The sequence below is a fragment of the Antechinus flavipes genome, chromosome 2 (genome assembly GCF_016432865.1).
Source record: "Antechinus flavipes isolate AdamAnt ecotype Samford, QLD, Australia chromosome 2, AdamAnt_v2, whole genome shotgun sequence".
Lineage (NCBI taxonomy): Eukaryota > Metazoa > Chordata > Mammalia > Dasyuromorphia > Dasyuridae > Antechinus > Antechinus flavipes.
In genome coordinates, this window is record NC_067399.1 from 48,254,774 (window position 1) to 48,274,328 (window position 19,555).

Sequence of the window (19,555 nt, forward strand, 5' to 3'; positions counted from 1 at the left end):
GTAGCGGGAGGACACTGTCAGCTGCAGGCCAGTCAGACTTCTGTCTCTCAGCCCTACTTCTCTCTGCCTTCTCTCTTCAGAATCTGAGGCCTCTTATGGGACAGTGAAGGAAAAAAAGGAACAGAAGTTGAGTCGGAGGAGGTGTATTCAGCTCCCCTTTATGAGACCAGCTGTGTGACCATGGAACTCAGTTTTCCTATCAGGGAATGAGAGGTCTGGACTACATGGCTCTGAAAGTCCCTTCCAGCTTCATGCAAGAGGGAAAATAAAATGGGCCCTGCTTCTCCTCCAAAGTTCTCTATAAATGAAAATGGAGGGGAGAGAAGGAAGGACTTTTGAGCCAAGGGTACTAAGTGGTAAAGAACTTTATCGTCCCAGAGTCTACCTTGGGGAAATAAATATCAGTTGTTGAGGTGTCCATCTCTTTGTTCAGTCCTATTTAGAATCAAATTATTAGTTTCAGTGAGAGAACCTGGGAGGTGAAAAGGTCATAAAGCATTATGAAGGATGAGTACTTGGTGCTTCAACCAAATAACCGCACATCTGCCATAAGTGACTGGTAGAATGTCAGAACTTATATGGGATGCTGACAAGGAGCAGGGAAAGTTCTTTCCTATCTTACATTTTGGGGAAAGGAAATGATGGTGACACAAATATAACACATCATGATGTTTCACAATCAAATCGTCTACCTAGAACTTATTTTGTCTCTTTTAAAACTTTTTATGATTAGTGCATTAAACTAATCATAAAAAATTTATTTTGCACTGAGTATTCAGTGACACCATAGATATAGCTGGGAGATACCTTGGGTCATAAATGATCTCTGTTGGGAGTTGAGGTAAATAAAACAAGAATTAAAAATTAACTAAAGCAGTGAAAAGAAATCAACAGCGAGAAGCCTGGCTAGTACAGAATCTCAAAACTTCTCATACTGCTTGTTCTGTTCAAATCAGAAATAAAACCCAAGGCAAGAAGAGAATTTTAAGAACAAAGACCCCAAAAATGTGACATTTAGAATTTAAGATAGGAAAATATTTGTAGGAGGAAAAAATGTGCAAGAACTTGTCAAGTACTGAGTGTTAATACAATATAATAAACACCCCCATTGATAACCAAGAATGAACTACACATGTAAAAAACCACAAAGAATGCTATTCTCATCTAACCAACAAACTTTTCAAGGGTTTCACTTCAGGAAAACCCTTGAATCTAGTCATTTTTCACTATGCTTCCCCTATCAAAACATTTTTCTCTTTTTGGCAAAAGTTACACTTAACTTTTATAATAAAGAAGAGGTTACAGACAAAACAAAGAGTTAAATAGGCACTAGAAGTGGTAAATATGAAATAGATTTGGGAGAGCAATAGGATTACCAAGGAAATGAGTCTGGAAGAAGCAAAGGAATATGACAAGAGGCCTGAGTATCACCATGGACAGCAGGCTAAATACATTGGGGAGTTTAGCAGACTAACCAGAGTTAGCCAGAGTAAGGAGAAAGGCGTCATTAAAGGGAAGTTGCTATGGAGAGGGAGCAAATACCTCAATGTGGGCTTAGTTCTAAAAAGGACTTAGCAAAGATCTTCATCCTGAGTGCATCTTTTATAAGGGAAATCTAACCTTGGGGGTTTCTCAGGGGGGGAAGAGAAGTATTGGGGAAGAATTTGGTAGCTCAGCCAGAAGGACCAAGGAGGAACAGGAATCCCCTGGCTGATCAGGGCCCAGTCTTGTCTAAAGACATGCTAATTAAGACTCAAAGGAAAACAACATGATGTTTAAAATGTTACACTACTACTAATCCAAGGCATTTATTAAACATAATTACATGTAAAAGACAGATGAGGGTAGGCTCTTACAATTAATTGTTCAGCTGTCTCCCATTTGGCAAAGATACTGGAATGATGCCATTTCTTTCTCAAATATCTGGGATAAGTGACTTGTCCAGGATCACATTTGAACTTGGAATGATGAATTTTCCTGACTCTAGGACAGGCACTCTATCCACTATGGTGCCACCAACTTGCCCTGGGATTCCAGGAATATGAAAACAAATGGAAAAATAATCCCTGCCTCTAAGCAGCTTCTTATATTACCCAGGGGAAATACAATAAGTAAATAGTTAAATATAATCATGGTAATTTTTAAAAATTCAACTTTATTTTAGTTTCAAATTCTCTCCTTCTCTATCCCTTTGCCTCACCTGTTAAGAAGACAAGAAAAACAAAATCCATTGCAAATATGAATAGTCAAATGTGGAAATATATTTAATATGATTGTACATATACAAGCTATATCATATTGTTTGCTGTCTTGGGAAGGGGAGAAGAGAGAGAGAGGAAGGGAAAAAAGTAAACAAAATCTTATAAATGCTGAAAACTGTCATTGGAAAAAAATTAAATACTATTATTAAGTGGAGGGGGAAGGGAATAAACCCCACAAATATGTATAGTTGGCAAAACAAAGTCCAGTATTAGCCAGGTCCAAAAAAAGATAAAGAAAATAAAATATGTATCAATATGCATTTTGAGTCTGTTATTTCTGTATCAGGAGAAGAGCAGCATGTTTCATAATGAGTCCTCTGGACTCATTGTGGTTGGTCATTGTGCTGATCAGAGTTCACATGTCTTTCCAAGTTGATTATCTCTATAATATTCTTATTGTATAATTTGTTCTCCTAGTCCTGTTCACCTCCCAGATCCCAACATTGTGATGTCATCTGGATCTTCTTCAAGCACAAGGAGAACAAGGGTACTCTGCCATCACAAAAAGGGCTGCTATAAATGTTTCTTTGTATAAGCCGATCTCCTTGGGGCACAGACCTAACAGGTATGGCTGGGTGAAAGGGCACACAGAAGAAAGATGCTTTGAGATGGAGGAGAGAGCAAACAACTAAGAAGGTTGAGAAGCATTTTGTCCAGCTAGGGCGCCCACACCGAGGCTGGAAGGAGGCCAGGAATTCTAAGGGCTCGAGGGAAGCTCAGAGGGCACTTCAGGAGCTTGGGACATCCCAAGTTTAGAGAACAAAAACAGTCAGTTTAGATGGAACATGGAGTGTCTGGAGGGGAGCGACGTCTATATTGTCTTACAAGTCATAGGAAACATTGTGCTCCCAGCAGGAGCGTGAACTGGAGACTTGTGCTTTTCTTTTCTTTTTTTAAAACATGGTAAAAATATATGTTAAATCCAATATGTGAATACATATTTATACAATTATTGTGCCGCGCGAAAAGAATCAAATCAAACCAGTTTTAAAAAAAAAGCAAAACAACAACAACAACAACAAAAACAAGCAAGCAACAACAGAGGGTGAAAATGTTATGTTGTGATCCACACTCTGTTCCCACAGTTCTCTCTCTGGTATAGATGACTCTTCATCACTGAACAACTGGAACTGGTTTGAATCATCTCACTGTTTAAGAGAGTCATGAGACTTGTGCTTTTCAAAGCTATTCTGGTAGCTCTGGGGAGGCCAATCAGTGCAATAGTGCAGATGAGAGGTGAGGGGCTGAGTCTTAGGCAGCTGCTATGCGAATAGAATCCTGTTGCAGAAGGGACACGATCAGGTCTGGCAGTGGGGTTCTGGGGATCCTGGGGGTGCTCTGGAAGTGGGGAGACAAGGGTCCCTCTGAGTTTAGAGAAGACTGGGCCTCAGAAAGGGGGGGAGGTGCAGGAAAGTGAATTCCAGCTAGGAGATACTGAATTTAAGATGCCATCATTTTTCTAGACTAGACTCTGAAAGACCTGGTTAGGGAAAGAGTCATCTAAAAAGAAGGCAAGGAACGCAAGTCACAGCTTCCCAAAAGAACGACAGATGGAACGGGACAGGTCTCAGTTGGCATCCTCACCTGTGGTTCTTTTCCTCAGCGCTAAACGAGGCAGCACATTGGAAGGACGAGAATGAACTCCTTGGGGGTTGGAAGGCCCTTGCTGGCCCAGGATCTGACCCAATGGGAAAAGCAGCGACCCCTAAACCAAAAACTGTTGGAGGAGGTGTGACATATCCAGGTGGAGCCCAGCGGCTGGAAAAAGTGACTCAAAGTACCCCACCCCATTCTCAAATCTGACATTAAAAGTATCAGGTCCAGGAAGAGTTTATCCTACAGATTCAGTTGTGGAATATTTGGGATAAGGAACTTAATGCCTCCAGCTGTGAGACTCTTACTGAGCAGTCACTGGTTGTGGTCCCCAACCTGCCCTGAGGGATAGAGGCAGAGTTGGGGGAAGGTGTGAGGAGAGCCCACAGCTAGTGCTCCTCTCAGTTTCCATGTTGTAAAGCAACTACATGTTGTTTTAATCTCTCAATCCCACATCCTGAGTCTATAGAGCAAATAATCTACAGCCTTATAAAACATGGTGTCTCTCTCTTCCCAGTTCCACTGTCCATCTAGCTTTGATCTCAGGAGCTGCTTGTAAAAGAAAAAAAAAAATTTTTTTTCCACTTGTAAGTTTTGTTTAATTTCTTAGGCAAAAATATCAGCTTTAAAAGAAAAGCCAAATGATCGCTCAGATTCCAAAAAACCTTTTTACATGTATAATACAATGTAAGTAGCAAGGTCTGGGAAAGAAGATCACAAACAAGGATCAACTCTTTTAAAACTAATCAATGCCTGATGGGGCAAAGAATGATGATGTAGTTTATGATGGGCAAGGCCATTTTTTTCTTCCATCTTTATATTCTTAATGCTGCTTCCTTTCTAGCCATCTTATTATTCATTAGAAACTGTCCCAAAGGATTAGGAGGAGAATGCGTGAAACACAAATTTCAAAACCTTCTCTCTCTTATACTCCAGATTTTAGAAACATTTCCTATCTTTCTCCTACACAACAGTGGATTTCCATTTCCTAGCCCTGCCTCCCCTGAAGGGTTATCACTTTCCATGATCTCGCTTTCCCTGGTCATCTACTGTTCCTCTATTAACCCAAGAATAAAGCTTCTTTCTCTACCTGGATAGTAGGGATAGAGAAAACAACAATGACTAAAATGCATGTAACATATTGAGGTTTTACATAATGTTTTACATAAATTTTTCATTTATGCTTTACAACAATGCACTGGGGTAAGTAGGACTAATATTCATACCTCCATTTTACAGGTAAGGAAACTGAGGCTTGTACCAGAGGAAGCTTTGAGCCCATTCCAACTTTCTACTTCATGACTTAAACCCCTTTGATTCAGTGATCTCTATGCCCATGTGCTTCTAATTGGCTGATTATGGAAAAATTAGCTTCTACCGGCCTGACAACTTTACTAGTCCCCTACTAGTTCTTTCTAAACTAGAGAGAAGTAAAGCTGTAATTTTAACTGCGACTAATCTTGCAAAAGTCAAAAGAGGCAATGGATTCCATCTACCTGTTCTATAGCAGTGTTTAAAATGAGCTGAATTTGCTTAAACTTAATAATTTAAGAAAATCTACAGGTTCACACCAAATTTTCCTTCTAGACTCAGAAATATATTATAGTTCTAGTCCTCAAATTGTCATAAACTATAATCCTATAGTTCCCTCAGGCTCCTCAAGGAAACAAATTAAAGCACTTCCAGATGCAGTTAAGAATCTTTCTCCTATTTCAAGCATACTTTCCAGAATGATCAGGTTGTCTACATTTCCTCCTGCTGGTCATTTTTATTAGTAAAGTGATTTTCAGAATGCTTGCTGCTTTAGACTATTCTTTAGTTTACCTTGGACAGCATTTAGTTCCAATCCCTCTCCTCACAGCTCAGGCAAGCTTCCAATTTCCCCCTTCCACTTCCAAATAAAATCTAGCTTAGTAGTGTAGACACACTGATACCCCACTTCAGCGCAGAAGTGTTATTGTTCTAGTATGTCTGGCTTACTAATTTTATTTATTTCCCTAAAGAATTGTAATTACTATCCTGGGTTTCTGGAAGGTTTCTGGGATTAGAAGAGAAGGTAATGTATTTTTCAAAGAAGAGACACAAGAATTCATTAATGATTAAATACTTTCCCCTACAGAAATAGCCTCACTGTGGCATGAGGCAAGTCCCTATCTTAGGAAAGAATAGTAAATGAAGGAGGGACCTCATTTATCTGCGATGTGTACTTCTATACATCCATATCTTCTATGCATACATCCAACGTATGTAGCTTGCTTGATAAAAGCACTGCCAGTCCCAAAAGCAACACCCCAAAATTTTGTCATTGAAGGACTTGGCTATTCTAAAAGGTTTCTACACAAAGCGACAAATGCTCAATATTATTCTTTAGTTTGCCCTTTTCATATAAAAATGCCACTACGAGCAAAAACCCAATCCCTATGAACTTTACCCCTTTCTCCTCCACCTATACCTTAGTGTAAGTCTGGCAGGATAATTACACCGAGCACTTTTATCTATGAAATTATTATTTTTTTTGGTGAGGGTGAGTTTTAATAACATTGGATTAACAAGTTTACCTGAGATGTAGCAATAAGTGGACATGCATATTCTAGTTTAGACATGTATTTGAGTAGTATAATTTAAGAAAATTTATATATATTCTTCAACTGATAAAAGTTTTCAGAGAAAGAAATAAAGTAAGCGATAATCATAGGCAAAAATGCTCAAAATCACAAATTATTAGAGAAATGTAAGTTAAAACAACTCTTAGGTACCAGCTCACACCCATCAGATTGGCAAACTTGACTTAAAAAAAAAAAAAGGAAAATTTACAAATCCTGGGGGATCTCTGGGAAAAATTTGCTAGCACTTAATTTGCTGTTTGAGAAAAAAAATTTCTCAGCCATGGCCCCAAACTGTTACACTGTGTATAACCTTTGTTTTAGCAATGCTGTTATTAAGTCTATTCCTTTAAGTATAATCAAAGAAAGAAGGGGAAAAACTACATATTTATAGCAGTTCTTTTTGTAGTGGGCAAAGAACTAGAAGTAGAGTTGGGTATCCATCAGTTGGGATCAGAATGGTTAAACAAGCAATGGTATATGAAAGTGATGGAGTACTCTTATGTTGTAAGAAATTATAAAGGGGGTGTTTCTGAAAAACCTGAGAAGACTTGTATGAACTGATGCAAAGTGAATGAACAGAACCAGAACAATGACAATAATATCATAAAGGCAAAAAGTTTAAAGACTTGGGAACTCTGATAAGCAAAATGACTGATCAAAATTCCAGAGGACTTATGATACAACATGCTATCCAGAGCTAGACAGAGTGGTAATGGATGCAGTGCAGAATGAAGAATATTTTTTCTTTTCTTTTTGGACATAGGTCAATACAGTAATTCATTTTGCTTGACCGTACATATTTGTAAAAAATGTTTTTTTTGCTTTCTCAACAAAGTAAGGAGATGAGAGAGAAAGATTGGGGACCTAAAAAAAACCCTAACCCTAAATTTTTTTTATTTTAATGAAAATTTGCACTTAAAAAAAAGTCTGTAGTAGTTCTATTATGCTGTATTGTACCCCTATTTTATTCTACTCAATATTATTCAGTTTGATATAATTCCATATGGGAAGTGATTATAAATTCTGATCATAAAAAAATGATTACAAATAAATAAAAATTTTAAATTGTGAACTACAGATTGCAAGTTCACTTGCTTGATCATAGAAAGCTAACTAGAGGATCTCCACCTTTGTTTTTCCTTGTTATGGTGACCAAGTCCAATGTGGCAGAGGTGACTCATTGAAAGGAAATTCCTTCAAGTATTTTTGTTGCCCCTCCATTCTTCACCATCCCTCTAGTGCCAAACATGGGAAGATGGATACAAGCATTTGGCCAGTGAGTGACCCTGTTTGCCAGCTTGTGAGCCTGCTATTCTACCAACTCATTTGATCATGTAGCTGTCTGATATCTTTTTATTAGCCCCATCTCTGGATCTGCTTATCAGCTCAGTAGGACCTCCTGAAAGGTTGAGATAAGGCTGTCAAAGTCTTCTTGTCAGCCCAGTTGTCACTGAAGGGGATTCTATATTTTTTTGACTCTCCTGGAGGATCAAAGTCCAAGTCTATCAGCCACTGTCTTTTACTATGGCCCTTCTGTACCACCTGCATATGAAGCACCATGAAACTAAAGTCCTGCAGGAAAGGGGCATCTGAGGGACATGGGTTTGTGAAAAGCCAGTGGTCCAGAGCTCTGTCCCAATTTCTTTTACTGCAGGCTCTTCAGTTCTCCAATATTCATCTCCCAATTCTCTATGAGGTGATTCAGAACATCCTGTCAATTTTATTCACAATGAAGTCAAGCGTTTATTTAGTGGAACAAAAATTATGTGTAATTATATTAGAAAGAGAAGTTCAAGGGTATACAGGCTAAGTCATGTGGTTTATTCCCGTTATTGCTCATTAGTTAAAATGCTTTCATCATTTAATCTGAAGTCTCTCAAAATTTCAGTGGTTTTCCAGTCACAATCAAATAATGACCAATGTCATTCACTTCTCTTAGTGACCTAGACAGCTCTTAAAAGAGCAATTGTTTTTAAAATTTTCAAGATTACCAAGAAACTTATTTCATGCCTAAAAATGACAAGAATGGGAAGAACATTGGCCTGAAATACTCTTTATACTATGATTGAGAAAGGAAAAAAAAAAAGTTTTGCTTAAAATAATGAGACTTAATAGGCAATGACTTAAAACTCATCACGCTGTTCAACAAAGTCCTCAGGAGGGTTGGATTCAAGTCTCCTGTTCATTTGGGAGAATGTGTCTTACCGAGTAGCGATGAGAGGGTAGCTGTGACAGGGAGACGCCCAGGCGTCCCTTGTCCACGGCATGTAGTCATAAAGCAGTAAGTCCTTCTCAGTCACAGCCATGAGGACTGGTCTCCACTGCTGCCTTCCTCCATCTAGTTTTGCCTGAAACACCAAAGTAAATGGATGTTTAAATAGTAAAACAGAGAAAGGGGGATAGCCTATATGGCTAGATAACTGGTAAATAGTCCCTCTGTTTATAGTCTACGTGGCATTAAGTTCCGGGAGGAAAAACTCTATTTTAGAAAGAAACCTGAAAAGTGAAGAAAAAGCAGCTTCTCCACAAAGCTGTCAATCTGTACAATTTATTCTCTACCACTATTTGATGGTCATTTCTCTTCCCTGGCCCTATAATCAGTGATTTCCACAGAGTATCTTGTGAAATGGAATACTTTTTCTATTTCTCCTAAAAATTCCAGTCCTTCCCTCAAGTGTGATGTAATCTCTTTAGAATAGTTACTAGTGTTGGAATGTTGAGGGGAAGGGAAAGTACCTTCTGTATAACAGACAGACACACAAAACCCCACCACTAAAGAAACCTATAATCTAAACTTCTGTCAAAAGGATTCCAAAGTACATTGGGAAGATCATATTCTTTTATCAACCAAAAAATTACTGCGTGATTCACTTGCATATGGTGCAATTATTTCTGGAGAGCTTTAAAAATGTTTATTAAAGATATATCCTTGTTATCCAAGGTCAAAGAATATATGGTAAGAAAAATCCAAAGGCAGGTCCAGGATGCAAGCAGATAGTAGACTTGGATGCAGAAGTCCTGGGTAAATATCCAGCTTTGCCACAAACTATTGGGGTGATCAAATTAAATCACTTATATTCGTGCCCCTCAATTTCTTCATCAGTAAAATGAAAGGACTGAACTAAATAGGTCCATTTCAACTCTAAATCTTTGATCCTATGTTCATTTCTCTGTTGAAATCCTCACTAATTTAGCAGGAGGCTATAATAAAAATGAAAACCAAAGCATATTAAGAAAAGTCAGAATGGTAAATGTCTAACTAGATGTCACAAAGGGACCTAAACTTAATTAAGTCCAAAAAATTAAGTCCACTGTCTTTGCCCCCTAAACCTACCCCTTCTGCTTCAAATTTCCTGATTTCTACTAAGAATATGATCTTGCTCGTCTTCCAAATCTATTACCTCAGAGTAATGCTCTATTCTCTTTCCCTTTCCTTCTCCAGTATCCAACCTACAATATAGTTCTCAAAAGTCTTTTCTCGCTAGTTGTACAGCCTTTATCTTTGCTTACCTCTGTCTATAGCAATAATTTTCCAACTAATCTCACTGTTTCCAGTTTCTTTCTCTTTTGAACTATTCCTCCATAAAATTGGCAAACTGATATTTCTAAAACATCGATCAGATCATCCTACAACCAAAAACCTTCCTTGATTCGCTATTGCCCTGGGATAAAATACAAAAATGCTTAATTCAGTGTTTAAGACCCTCCATTACATAGCTCCTACTAGTGTTATTTGTTTTTAATTAAATTTTATTTTTAGAACAGCATTTTCTGATATTCTTCTTGCTCCCCCATTGAGAAAACAAGAAAAGGACATCCTCTGGATGGTTTCATAAAAACCTGGGAAGACATGTATGATGTCTGAAGAGGAACTGATGCAGAATAAAATAAGCAGTACAGGAGAAAAATTAAATAACAACTATGTTGTAGAGACAGAAAACTTTAGGAATTCTGATCAACATAATGGCCAACCATAATTCCATAGGTCTCTCTGCATCAGTTCATACATCTCTTCCTAGTTTTTTCTGAAACCATCCTCTTCATCATTTCTTACAGCACAAGATTATTCTATTATAACCATGGACCTAAACTTGTTCATTCATTCCCCAACTGACAGGCACCCCTTCCATTTCCAATCCTTTGCCTTCTGGTCTTATTTCATATTACTTTCCATCCATTCCAATCAAATTTCTCTGTTATTTGTTCCCTGTATAAAATCACTCATTTCCCCTGTCTAACCACAAACAAGTAATTCATGTTTGTTTTTAAAGAGTAAAGAATTATATATTAGCACCTCATTTCGTTGCCATTTTAAAGCTCATCCCAGCTCTAAGAACGAGGAGCAAAAGACCAATACATGAACTGGAAGGCTCACTTGATTAGAAAAAGTGTCAAGGATACAGGTAACATGAGGCCCCCCCAAAAGAGATGCCTAGTGTCAGAAGATTGATATCTGGGGACACAAAATCTCAAAGTCTCCCAAAACCCTCCATGACTCCATGGGCCACATGGCCATGGGGTTTTCTTGACAAAGATACTGCAGTGTCATTTCCCTTTCCGGTGGATTAAGGCAAATAAGAGTTGTGACAAATTTATACTGCTCGTGAGGATGCGAGGTCTTCCTGACTACAAAAAGTCTCTTGGAATTACCACACAGTCACCTTATGATGACATTCCTAGAACATACCTATTCTTGTGATTAGGACTAGGGTGCATTCCACACACATGCCATCTGGATACCATGAAAACAAACTAGATCAACTCCCGGTGAATCCATATGTATATACAAACATATATATTTAATTTTATTTATGTATTTTATAATGTATTTATGTATTATTTTTGCAAGGCAATTGGGGTCAAGTGACTTTCCCAGGATTCACACAGCTATAGCGTGTTAAGTGTCTGAGGCCAGATTTGAACTTAGATCTTCCTGACTTCAGAGTCGATTCTCTAATCACGATAAGATACCATCTAGCTGCCCCTAATACATATATATGTATATCTTCTGAGTAATTGGTTTTTTTTAAAAACATTCAATTTCACCCAATATCTATTCCCCTGCTCAAAGCCATTTTACACAACAATAATATTTTTAAAGAAAAAAAAAGGAAAAAAGAAACTCTTCTAGCAACATTAATCAATATACTAAAAAAGTTTGCAATGTACCATACCCATGGCGCTCCCAACATTGGAAGGGAATATGGTGAGGAAAATTTCTCAAATCTCTTCACTGAAGCCAGTGGAGCCACTAATTTTTTATGATTCACTTTTGATTGTTTTGTGGCTGTTCTTTTCATTGATATTGTTGTGGCTGCATATGCTTCCTTGGCTCTGCTTACTTAATCTTGCATCATGTTTTATAAATCTTTCTCTACTTCCCTGTATTCCTTATGCTCATCATTTCTTAACAGTAGAGAATATTCTATCACACTAAGGAACCACGATCTGTTGAGCCATTCCTCTGATGAACATCTACTTGATTTTTTTTTTTTTTTTTTGCTATCACAAGAAATGCTACTATAAATATTTTGGAGAATATAGGGCTTCTTTTTATTATTATTGATTATAAATATAATTAAATATTTATTATTTATTATAAAAATGTATTTATTGTAGTATTATTATACCATACTGTGGTATAAACCTACTGGTGAATCTTAAATTTAGTTTTCTAGGTCTTGTTATCAAGTAAGCCTGGATTAATGTTCTCAGAATTATGTACTTCAGGAAGGTGAGGGAGGAAGAGAAAAAGTTTGGAAGTCAGAATTTTTAAAAAATGAATGTTTGTGACCAAAGATGAACTAGAGACCATTACTGATCACGAAATAGAAAATTTTGATTATATCAAATTAAAAAGCCTTTGTACAAACAGAACTAATGCAAACAAGATTAGAAGGGAAGCAACAAACTGGGAAAACATCTTTACAGTTAAAGGTTCTGATAAAGGCCTCATTTCCAAAATATATAGAGAACTGACCCTAATTTATAAGAAACCAAGCCATTCTCCAATTGATAAATGGTCAAAGGATATGAACAGACAATTTTCAGATGATGAAATTGAAACTATTACCACTCATATGAAAGAGTGTTCCAAATCACTATTGATCAGAGAAATGCAAATTAAGACAACTCTGAGATACCACTACACACCTGTCAGATTGGCTAAGATGACAGGAAAAAATAATGATGAATGTTGGAAGGGATGCGGGAAAACTGGGACACTGATGCATTGTTGGTGGAGTTGTGAACGAATCCAACCATTCTGGAGAGCAATCTGGAATTATGCCCAAAAAGTTATCAAAATGTGCATACCCTTTGATCCAGCAGTGCTACTACTGGCCTTATACCCCAAAGAGATACAAAAGAAGGGAAAGGGACCTGTATGTGCCAAAATGTTTGTGGCAGCCCTGTTTGTAGTGGCTAGAAACTGGAAAATGAATGGATGCCCATCAATTGGAGAATGGCTGGGTAAACTGTGGTATATGAATGTTATGGAATATTATTGTTCTGTAAGGAATGATCAGCAGGATGAATACAGAGAGGCTTGGAGAGACCTACATGAACTGATGCTAAGTGAAATGAGCAGAACCAGGAGATCATTATACACTTCAACAACGATATTGTATGAGGATGTATTCTGATGGAAGTGGATTTCTGTGACAAAGAGACCTGAGTTTCAATGGATAAATGATGGACAGAAGCAGCTACACCCAAAGAAAGAACATTGGGAAACGAATATGAACTATTTGCATTTTTGATTTTCTTCCCGGGTTATTTTTACCTTCTGAATCCAAATCTCCCTGTGCAACAGGAGAACTGTTCGGTTCTGCGAACATATATTGTATCTGCAACATATCCAACATATATAGGACTGCTTGCCATCTAGGGGAGGGGGTGGAGGGAGGGAGGGGAAAAATCGGAACAGAAGCGAGTGCAAGGGATAATGTTGTAAAAAATTACCTTGGCATGGATTCTGTCAATATAAAGTTATTATTAAATAAAATAAAAATTTTAAAAAATGAATGTTTAAAATTGTCTCTATATGTAATTGGAAGGAAATAAAATAGTAGTTTAAAAAATATAAGAGATGAAGCTGGGGGGAAAGAAATAACTATAATTTTGGTGTTTTCCAAACTACAGATCTAGGGAGTAATTTTTTTTTAACACAGATACTAACAACTCTCATGGTGATGCAAAGTACTCTCCTCAAAATAATCCGCTGAAGTATATAGCATTAATGATTGTTGTATCCAGTCTATGGGAGTAAACTGAAGTAAAGATTTGCCTTGCCCAGTTCTCACAGAGCCAGGAAAGGTATCAGAACTAGGATTTGGAACCAGGTCTTTTGACTTCATGTCTTTTACCACTGCCTCAAGCTATCAAGTCTAACTAAAAAACACTCCCTCTTGTTTTTTTTTTTTTTTTTTTGGTCCAGCCCTAACGAGTTTTGCCCAAAAGCCTTTATTTATTCTTAAGATGTGTAACATCCCAAGAAGGAAAACATGATAAAACAAAATTTCTCTGCTCACGAGAAAAAAGTTAGCAATCTAGTAAAAATTACAAAAATTTTTTGGAGAGAAGATTGAGGTAGTTTAAAGTGTATGTCTTTGAAACCTAAATTCAATTTATTCCATTAAAAAATGTCTAGAAAGTATTTGTCAATTGCCGATGGAAACAACATCCAGCTTGAGGACAAAGAATTTTTTTTATCAGGTAAATCTAAAGAAAAAGAAGTAACAATTGCTAGGCCCTTCAGAATCTAAGTAGTTGTTTCTCTTTAACACTGGAGTGGGACATATGAACACCCAAGCATTTCAGGTCTCTGTTTACAAGTACGTGATAGGTGCAGATGCTCCTCTCACATGTCCAGGTAACAAACTTTCCACTCTCTAGGACACATTTCTTCAGTTTCCCTCAATGCCTTCCTTTGCTGCCCAAGTGTCGCCACCCTGGCCGGCCTCAGAAGCTGGATGGTGTCGCCAGCCCCTGACCAACCCATCCTTCAGAGCCTTTTAGACTTTCACAACCTGCCATCGACCAGAAGAATGCGAGCACAGGCTCACCTCGGAAATGCAGTACTTGAGTGGGACTTAAACACAGAAGTGTCGCCATTTAGAAAATGAAGTTCTGGTTACTTGCACTTCTTGTTTAACTGTTCAGCTACGTCCAAGTCTTTGTGACCTTTCGGACCTTAGGTCTTCTTGACAGATACCCTGATAAGGCCGGCCATTTCTTTCTCCAGCGGACTGAGATCAGTTTGTGACTTGCCCAGGATCACACAATTAAAAGTCTAAGCAAATTTGAACTCAGATCCAGTGCTCATCGAACTAAAACCACCTACCTGCCTTCTTAATTATCCTAGGCATTTTTATTTCTTGATAAAGCTACTTTTGCCTTATCACTATCGTTCAATTAAAATGCAGATTGTCATACAGAACTTATGCCCCGTGCTTAGGGCAGTCCAAGGGCTCGACAAAGAGATATTAACGTTGGCATTTAGCTTGCATGTCTTACAATACCTATACACACTTATATATTTGGCCATGTGATTGTTTATTGGTAAATGCTAGTGTAGAAAATTATCTATTAAAAGTAAAGCAAGTAAGTACTTTAATACAAAATCTCAATTTCTTGTGTAATGCTTTGAAATTTTTGGTCAACTCTAGTGTATTACAGAGAAAATTTTTTATCATTTTCTCTGTAATATGATAAAAAACTAATGAAACCATAAACCAATCATGAATTTATATACACATTGAAGAAGAAAATTTCCATCATTTAGAGTCCAAGATCTTTCAACAGTTTGAAATGAAGACAACTATTGGCTTTAATAAAATCAATGTAAAAGCTTAAACAGATGGTCATATAATGCAATAATATAAAAATGTTACAATATAGGAATTTTTTGTGTATCTAATTTTTGTGTAGGAAGCAAGCACATTATAAAAATCCTTCAGAGTGAGGAAAGAAACTCAGAATGATTAAAGATTTTTTCATTTTATTGTTTTTCCTCTTTTGTTCCGATTTTTCTTTCATAACATGACTAATATGGACATTAAAAAAAGATTTTTTCATTTTACAAATGGAAAAGTATTAAGAGTTATGAAATAAAGAATTGGAAAGAGAATCAATGGCTTAGCATAAAAAAACAAACCTCCTGAAAATTAGGATGGATCAAATAGATGTAAATGAATCTATGAGGCATTAAAAAGATTAAAACAAAGCCAAAAGACTGAAAGGGAAAAAAATGGAAGAAAATATGTTATCTTATAGCATAAGTGACTGACTGGTTTAGAAAACAGATTGAGGAGAGAAAATTTAAGAATCATTTTACCATCTGAACATCATAACCAAAAAAGGAGCCAAGACATCATGTTTTAAGAAATCTTAAAACTGACCAGATCTCTTAGAATCTGAAGGCAAAGAAGAAATCCATTGGTCATCTTCTGAAAGAAATCTTAAAATGAAAGCTCCCAGGAATATTACAGCCAAAAAGAAAGAGATCAAGTAACAAGGAGCCAGTTAGATCACAAATGATTTAAAAACTATCACTATAAAGGAGCAGAAAATTTTAAATATTCAATTCCAGAAAGCAAAAGGTATAGTTTTACAATCAATAATGACTGATAAAAGATAAGTATAATCTACTGGTGAGATGGAGGACCAGAGAGAATGTATCTTTATTGAAACAGAGGATTCCCAGCATTCCCAATGAAAAGACCAGAGCTGTGCAGAAACTCTGAAGTGCAAACACAGAAATCAAGATAAACATAAAAAGACAAAGAAGAAGGGGCAATCATAAGACTAAACAAGAACAAAAGGTTCCATTTTAACATAGGGAGCTGATACACATGCCCCCTCTGAATCCTATCATTATCAGAAATCACAAAGGAGCTTTCATTTAATTAGATATGAAGTCTGGGGATTGTTGTTATCTTGCAATGATCTTAAAAGAAGATTGTAAAGAGAGGAGAAGATGAATATGGAGGGGGGGCCGGGAAAAAAAGGAAAATTTTTTAAAAATGAGGGGCATAAGTATAAGTCTATATACAAACACTGAAGGGATAGGAGACATGGGTAACACTTGAACCTCAACTCTCCTCTGAACAAGTCATCAGAGAAAAGCCCCCCCTAAACACAAACACACACACACACACACACACACACACACACACACACACAAAACAGAGGTCAGAAATCCATTTCATTCAACAGGAAAATAGGAGGGAAAGGAGTTAGAGAAGGGGTTGAAGAGAGGATAGATGAACAGATGGATCAATCCTCAGCAAAATGAACTCAAAGCATGTATAAAAACATGTACAAACCTTTTTTGTGGTAGCAAAGACCTAGAAACTAAGGGGAGGCAGGTGCCTACCCATTAGGAAATGGCTGAACAAATTAAGGTATATGAAAGTGATGAGATACTGTTGTGCTGTAGAAATAGTAAAGTTTCAGAGTTATATAAACTGATGTAAAGTGAAGTGAGCAGAATCAGGAGATCAACTGATACAAAAAAAAAAAAAAGAATAATGTAAAGAAAAAAACTTTGAAAAACAGTCATTGTAAGGGACAGAGGACAGAAGTCTTTACAGAGAGGGGTGAAAGAATCAGAGTACAGAAACAGACATGTTATTTTTGTTGGATATAACCAATGCTGAAATCTGTTTTACTCAACTAAATATCTGTAACAGATTGTTTTTTAAATTTCTTTTTCCATTTGGGAAGGGAGTGAGAATGAAGATCTTTGATAATCAAAAAAAATTTTTTTTTAATCTTCTCATTCATACACACACACACACACACACACACACACACACACACACACACACACAGCTAGGACACAGCTAAGAAGTGTTAAATATCTGAGAACTCAGATTTGAACTCAGATCTTCCTGACTTCAGGGCTGATGCTCTATCCACTGTGCTACCTAGCTGCCCCCCCAATTTTTTTTTAAAGAGATATTGCCTCCTAGGGAAAATGGGACCTTTCCACCTGACTTGAAGTTAAAATATTTTACTGTTTCTCCCCCATTAAACTGTAAACTCCTTGAAAACAGGAATTGTGTGACTATTCTATTTGTATCCCCAGTACCATGCTTTGTACATCACAAGCTTTTACTACTAAATATTTTATTGAATCATTTATTTATATCATTTTACATTGGAGACCCCTTATATATACAATATGACCGAATCAAGTACTTAGATAATTCAGTACATAAACTGAAGAATAGAATAATTGCAGAGATGAAGATAATTATCAAGAAGAACCAGTATTTGGACTAATACTTAAACAATAAAGAAAGAAACCTAAATGAGAAGGGGAATTTGGTTGCCAAGGCTTGTGTATTTGGTAAAAGAGAAAGGACCCAACCATCTCCAATAAACGCTCTCTGAGAGATGCAGAAGGGTTTACCGGGCCAGGCGTATACCCCGCCTGATCATATCCTTTACAAGTCTACTTTTGTCTTTTGAGAATTTTACAAACTATCAATAGCAATTATGACTGACCCCTGGTGCCAGGAGATTATTCCACTTGGTGAAGTGAGCAACAACAAATTGACAATGAAAACCAACAGGGAGTTTCAGGATCCTCTGCCAGTCATGACAGGAAACAACCTTTCATGGGTCACTAAGTCTGGAAGAACCTGTTTAGGGTTGTTATGTTTTTGTTTTGTTTTGTTTTTCCAGAAAATGATATTTTAAAATATAAATGTGTTTTATAAAATTGATGTTATAGTGCTTACCTCTCAATGGGTGAGGGAGGGGCTGGAAAAACGGAGAGAATGTGGAACTCAAAAAATAATCAAATAAACATATATAAAAGAAATGTGTTTGCTCAAAACTGGGGCAGGCAAATATCACTTGATAGTGAACAGAAAACAATCAGTCTGACTCTCAAGGAAGCTGACCTGGGGCCTGACTAGATAGGAGAAAACACACTGTAAATCCAGAGGCCCTGCGGAAACCAGCCAGGGCTTTGGGGCTGGAGTTAAGGTCACAGGCTGCACTGGAAATTCAGCATGAGAAGGAATTTGGCACAGATCTTGGGCCTGCATTGAAACTTTAAGCAGCGCTATCTGAGGAACAACAAAAAGCTGACAGGAGCCTTTGGAAAGGAGAAGAGGGAACACTCACTAATCCAAAAGGAAGCAGAGAAGGAACCAAGTACATTCAATACCCCCCAAGACTGTCTGTACTTCCTTTGGCAGAACAGCCCCGCCAGCTCACATTGCTAAGGCTAAGATCAAGTTTCACTCTTTAGGAAAATGAATGACCCAAGTTAACCTGGATTTCAAAATCCTTACCAGGTTGGCCCTTTGTAAATAAGTGTTCCAACCAGAAACTTTGCTCAAGACTTGTTGGATATGGATCCAGGGGAGAATCTACAAAGCTCAGGAAACATCAAGCCCGATTCCACACCCCCAGGGATTCCCAACACAGAACTAATGAAAGAGGAAATCATGACTGAGAAGGAGGCACAGAGATATTCTGAACAATAACAGTGTTTTCTATGCAGTTTAATTCATTTGGAGATAGACATGAGTCACCTTCAGTGTCTCTGCCCCCCACCCCCACTTCACCCCCTCTGAGGGACTGGACCCAAACAGTAAACACTTAAGATGCAAAGAAACCTACGGCTGTGTGCAGCACAATCAAGGATGAAAAACTTGTCAGAAACACCTATGAAAGGGATGCTTCCAAAGTCCGGATCTTCCTTTGACAACTGTCCAAGATCCCTGGCTCAGCCAACAATTCAAATGACTCCTTGTCCTCAAGAGTAACTTACAGGAACTTTCTCAAGTTGTCAGACTATTCTACAGGAATGTGTGGAAAAACTATCAACAGCTTCAAGAAGGGCAGAAATCTTTCCATCTCTCTCAATCAAAATGAAAAATATAAAATGTGCCTGTTACAATAGGCTACCTTTTCCCAATATTACCACTCGAGTCAAGGAAACATAGTTGACCTTGTAGAAAAAAAGGTTTCAGATTAAAAAAGAGATATCTGGTTGCTATTTCTTTATGGCTTTAAAATGATCAGGACCTAAAAAAAGCTGCTGTGACAAGATTTCTTAAGCAAGATCTTACT

General features: G+C 37.3%; 1 protein-coding gene across 2 annotated transcripts in view; it reads right to left on the minus strand.

The window, feature by feature from the left end:
* SNTB2 (syntrophin beta 2) overlaps window positions 1-19,555 on the minus strand; it is a 116,033-nt gene that overhangs the window by 16,415 nt on the left and 80,063 nt on the right. For both annotated transcript variants that reach the window (XM_051974717.1, XM_051974718.1), the window contains exon 4: window positions 8,666-8,808. In XM_051974717.1, coding sequence (XP_051830677.1) covers window positions 8,666-8,808 — 143 coding nt within the window. The remainder of the gene's footprint in view (window positions 1-8,665; window positions 8,809-19,555) is intronic.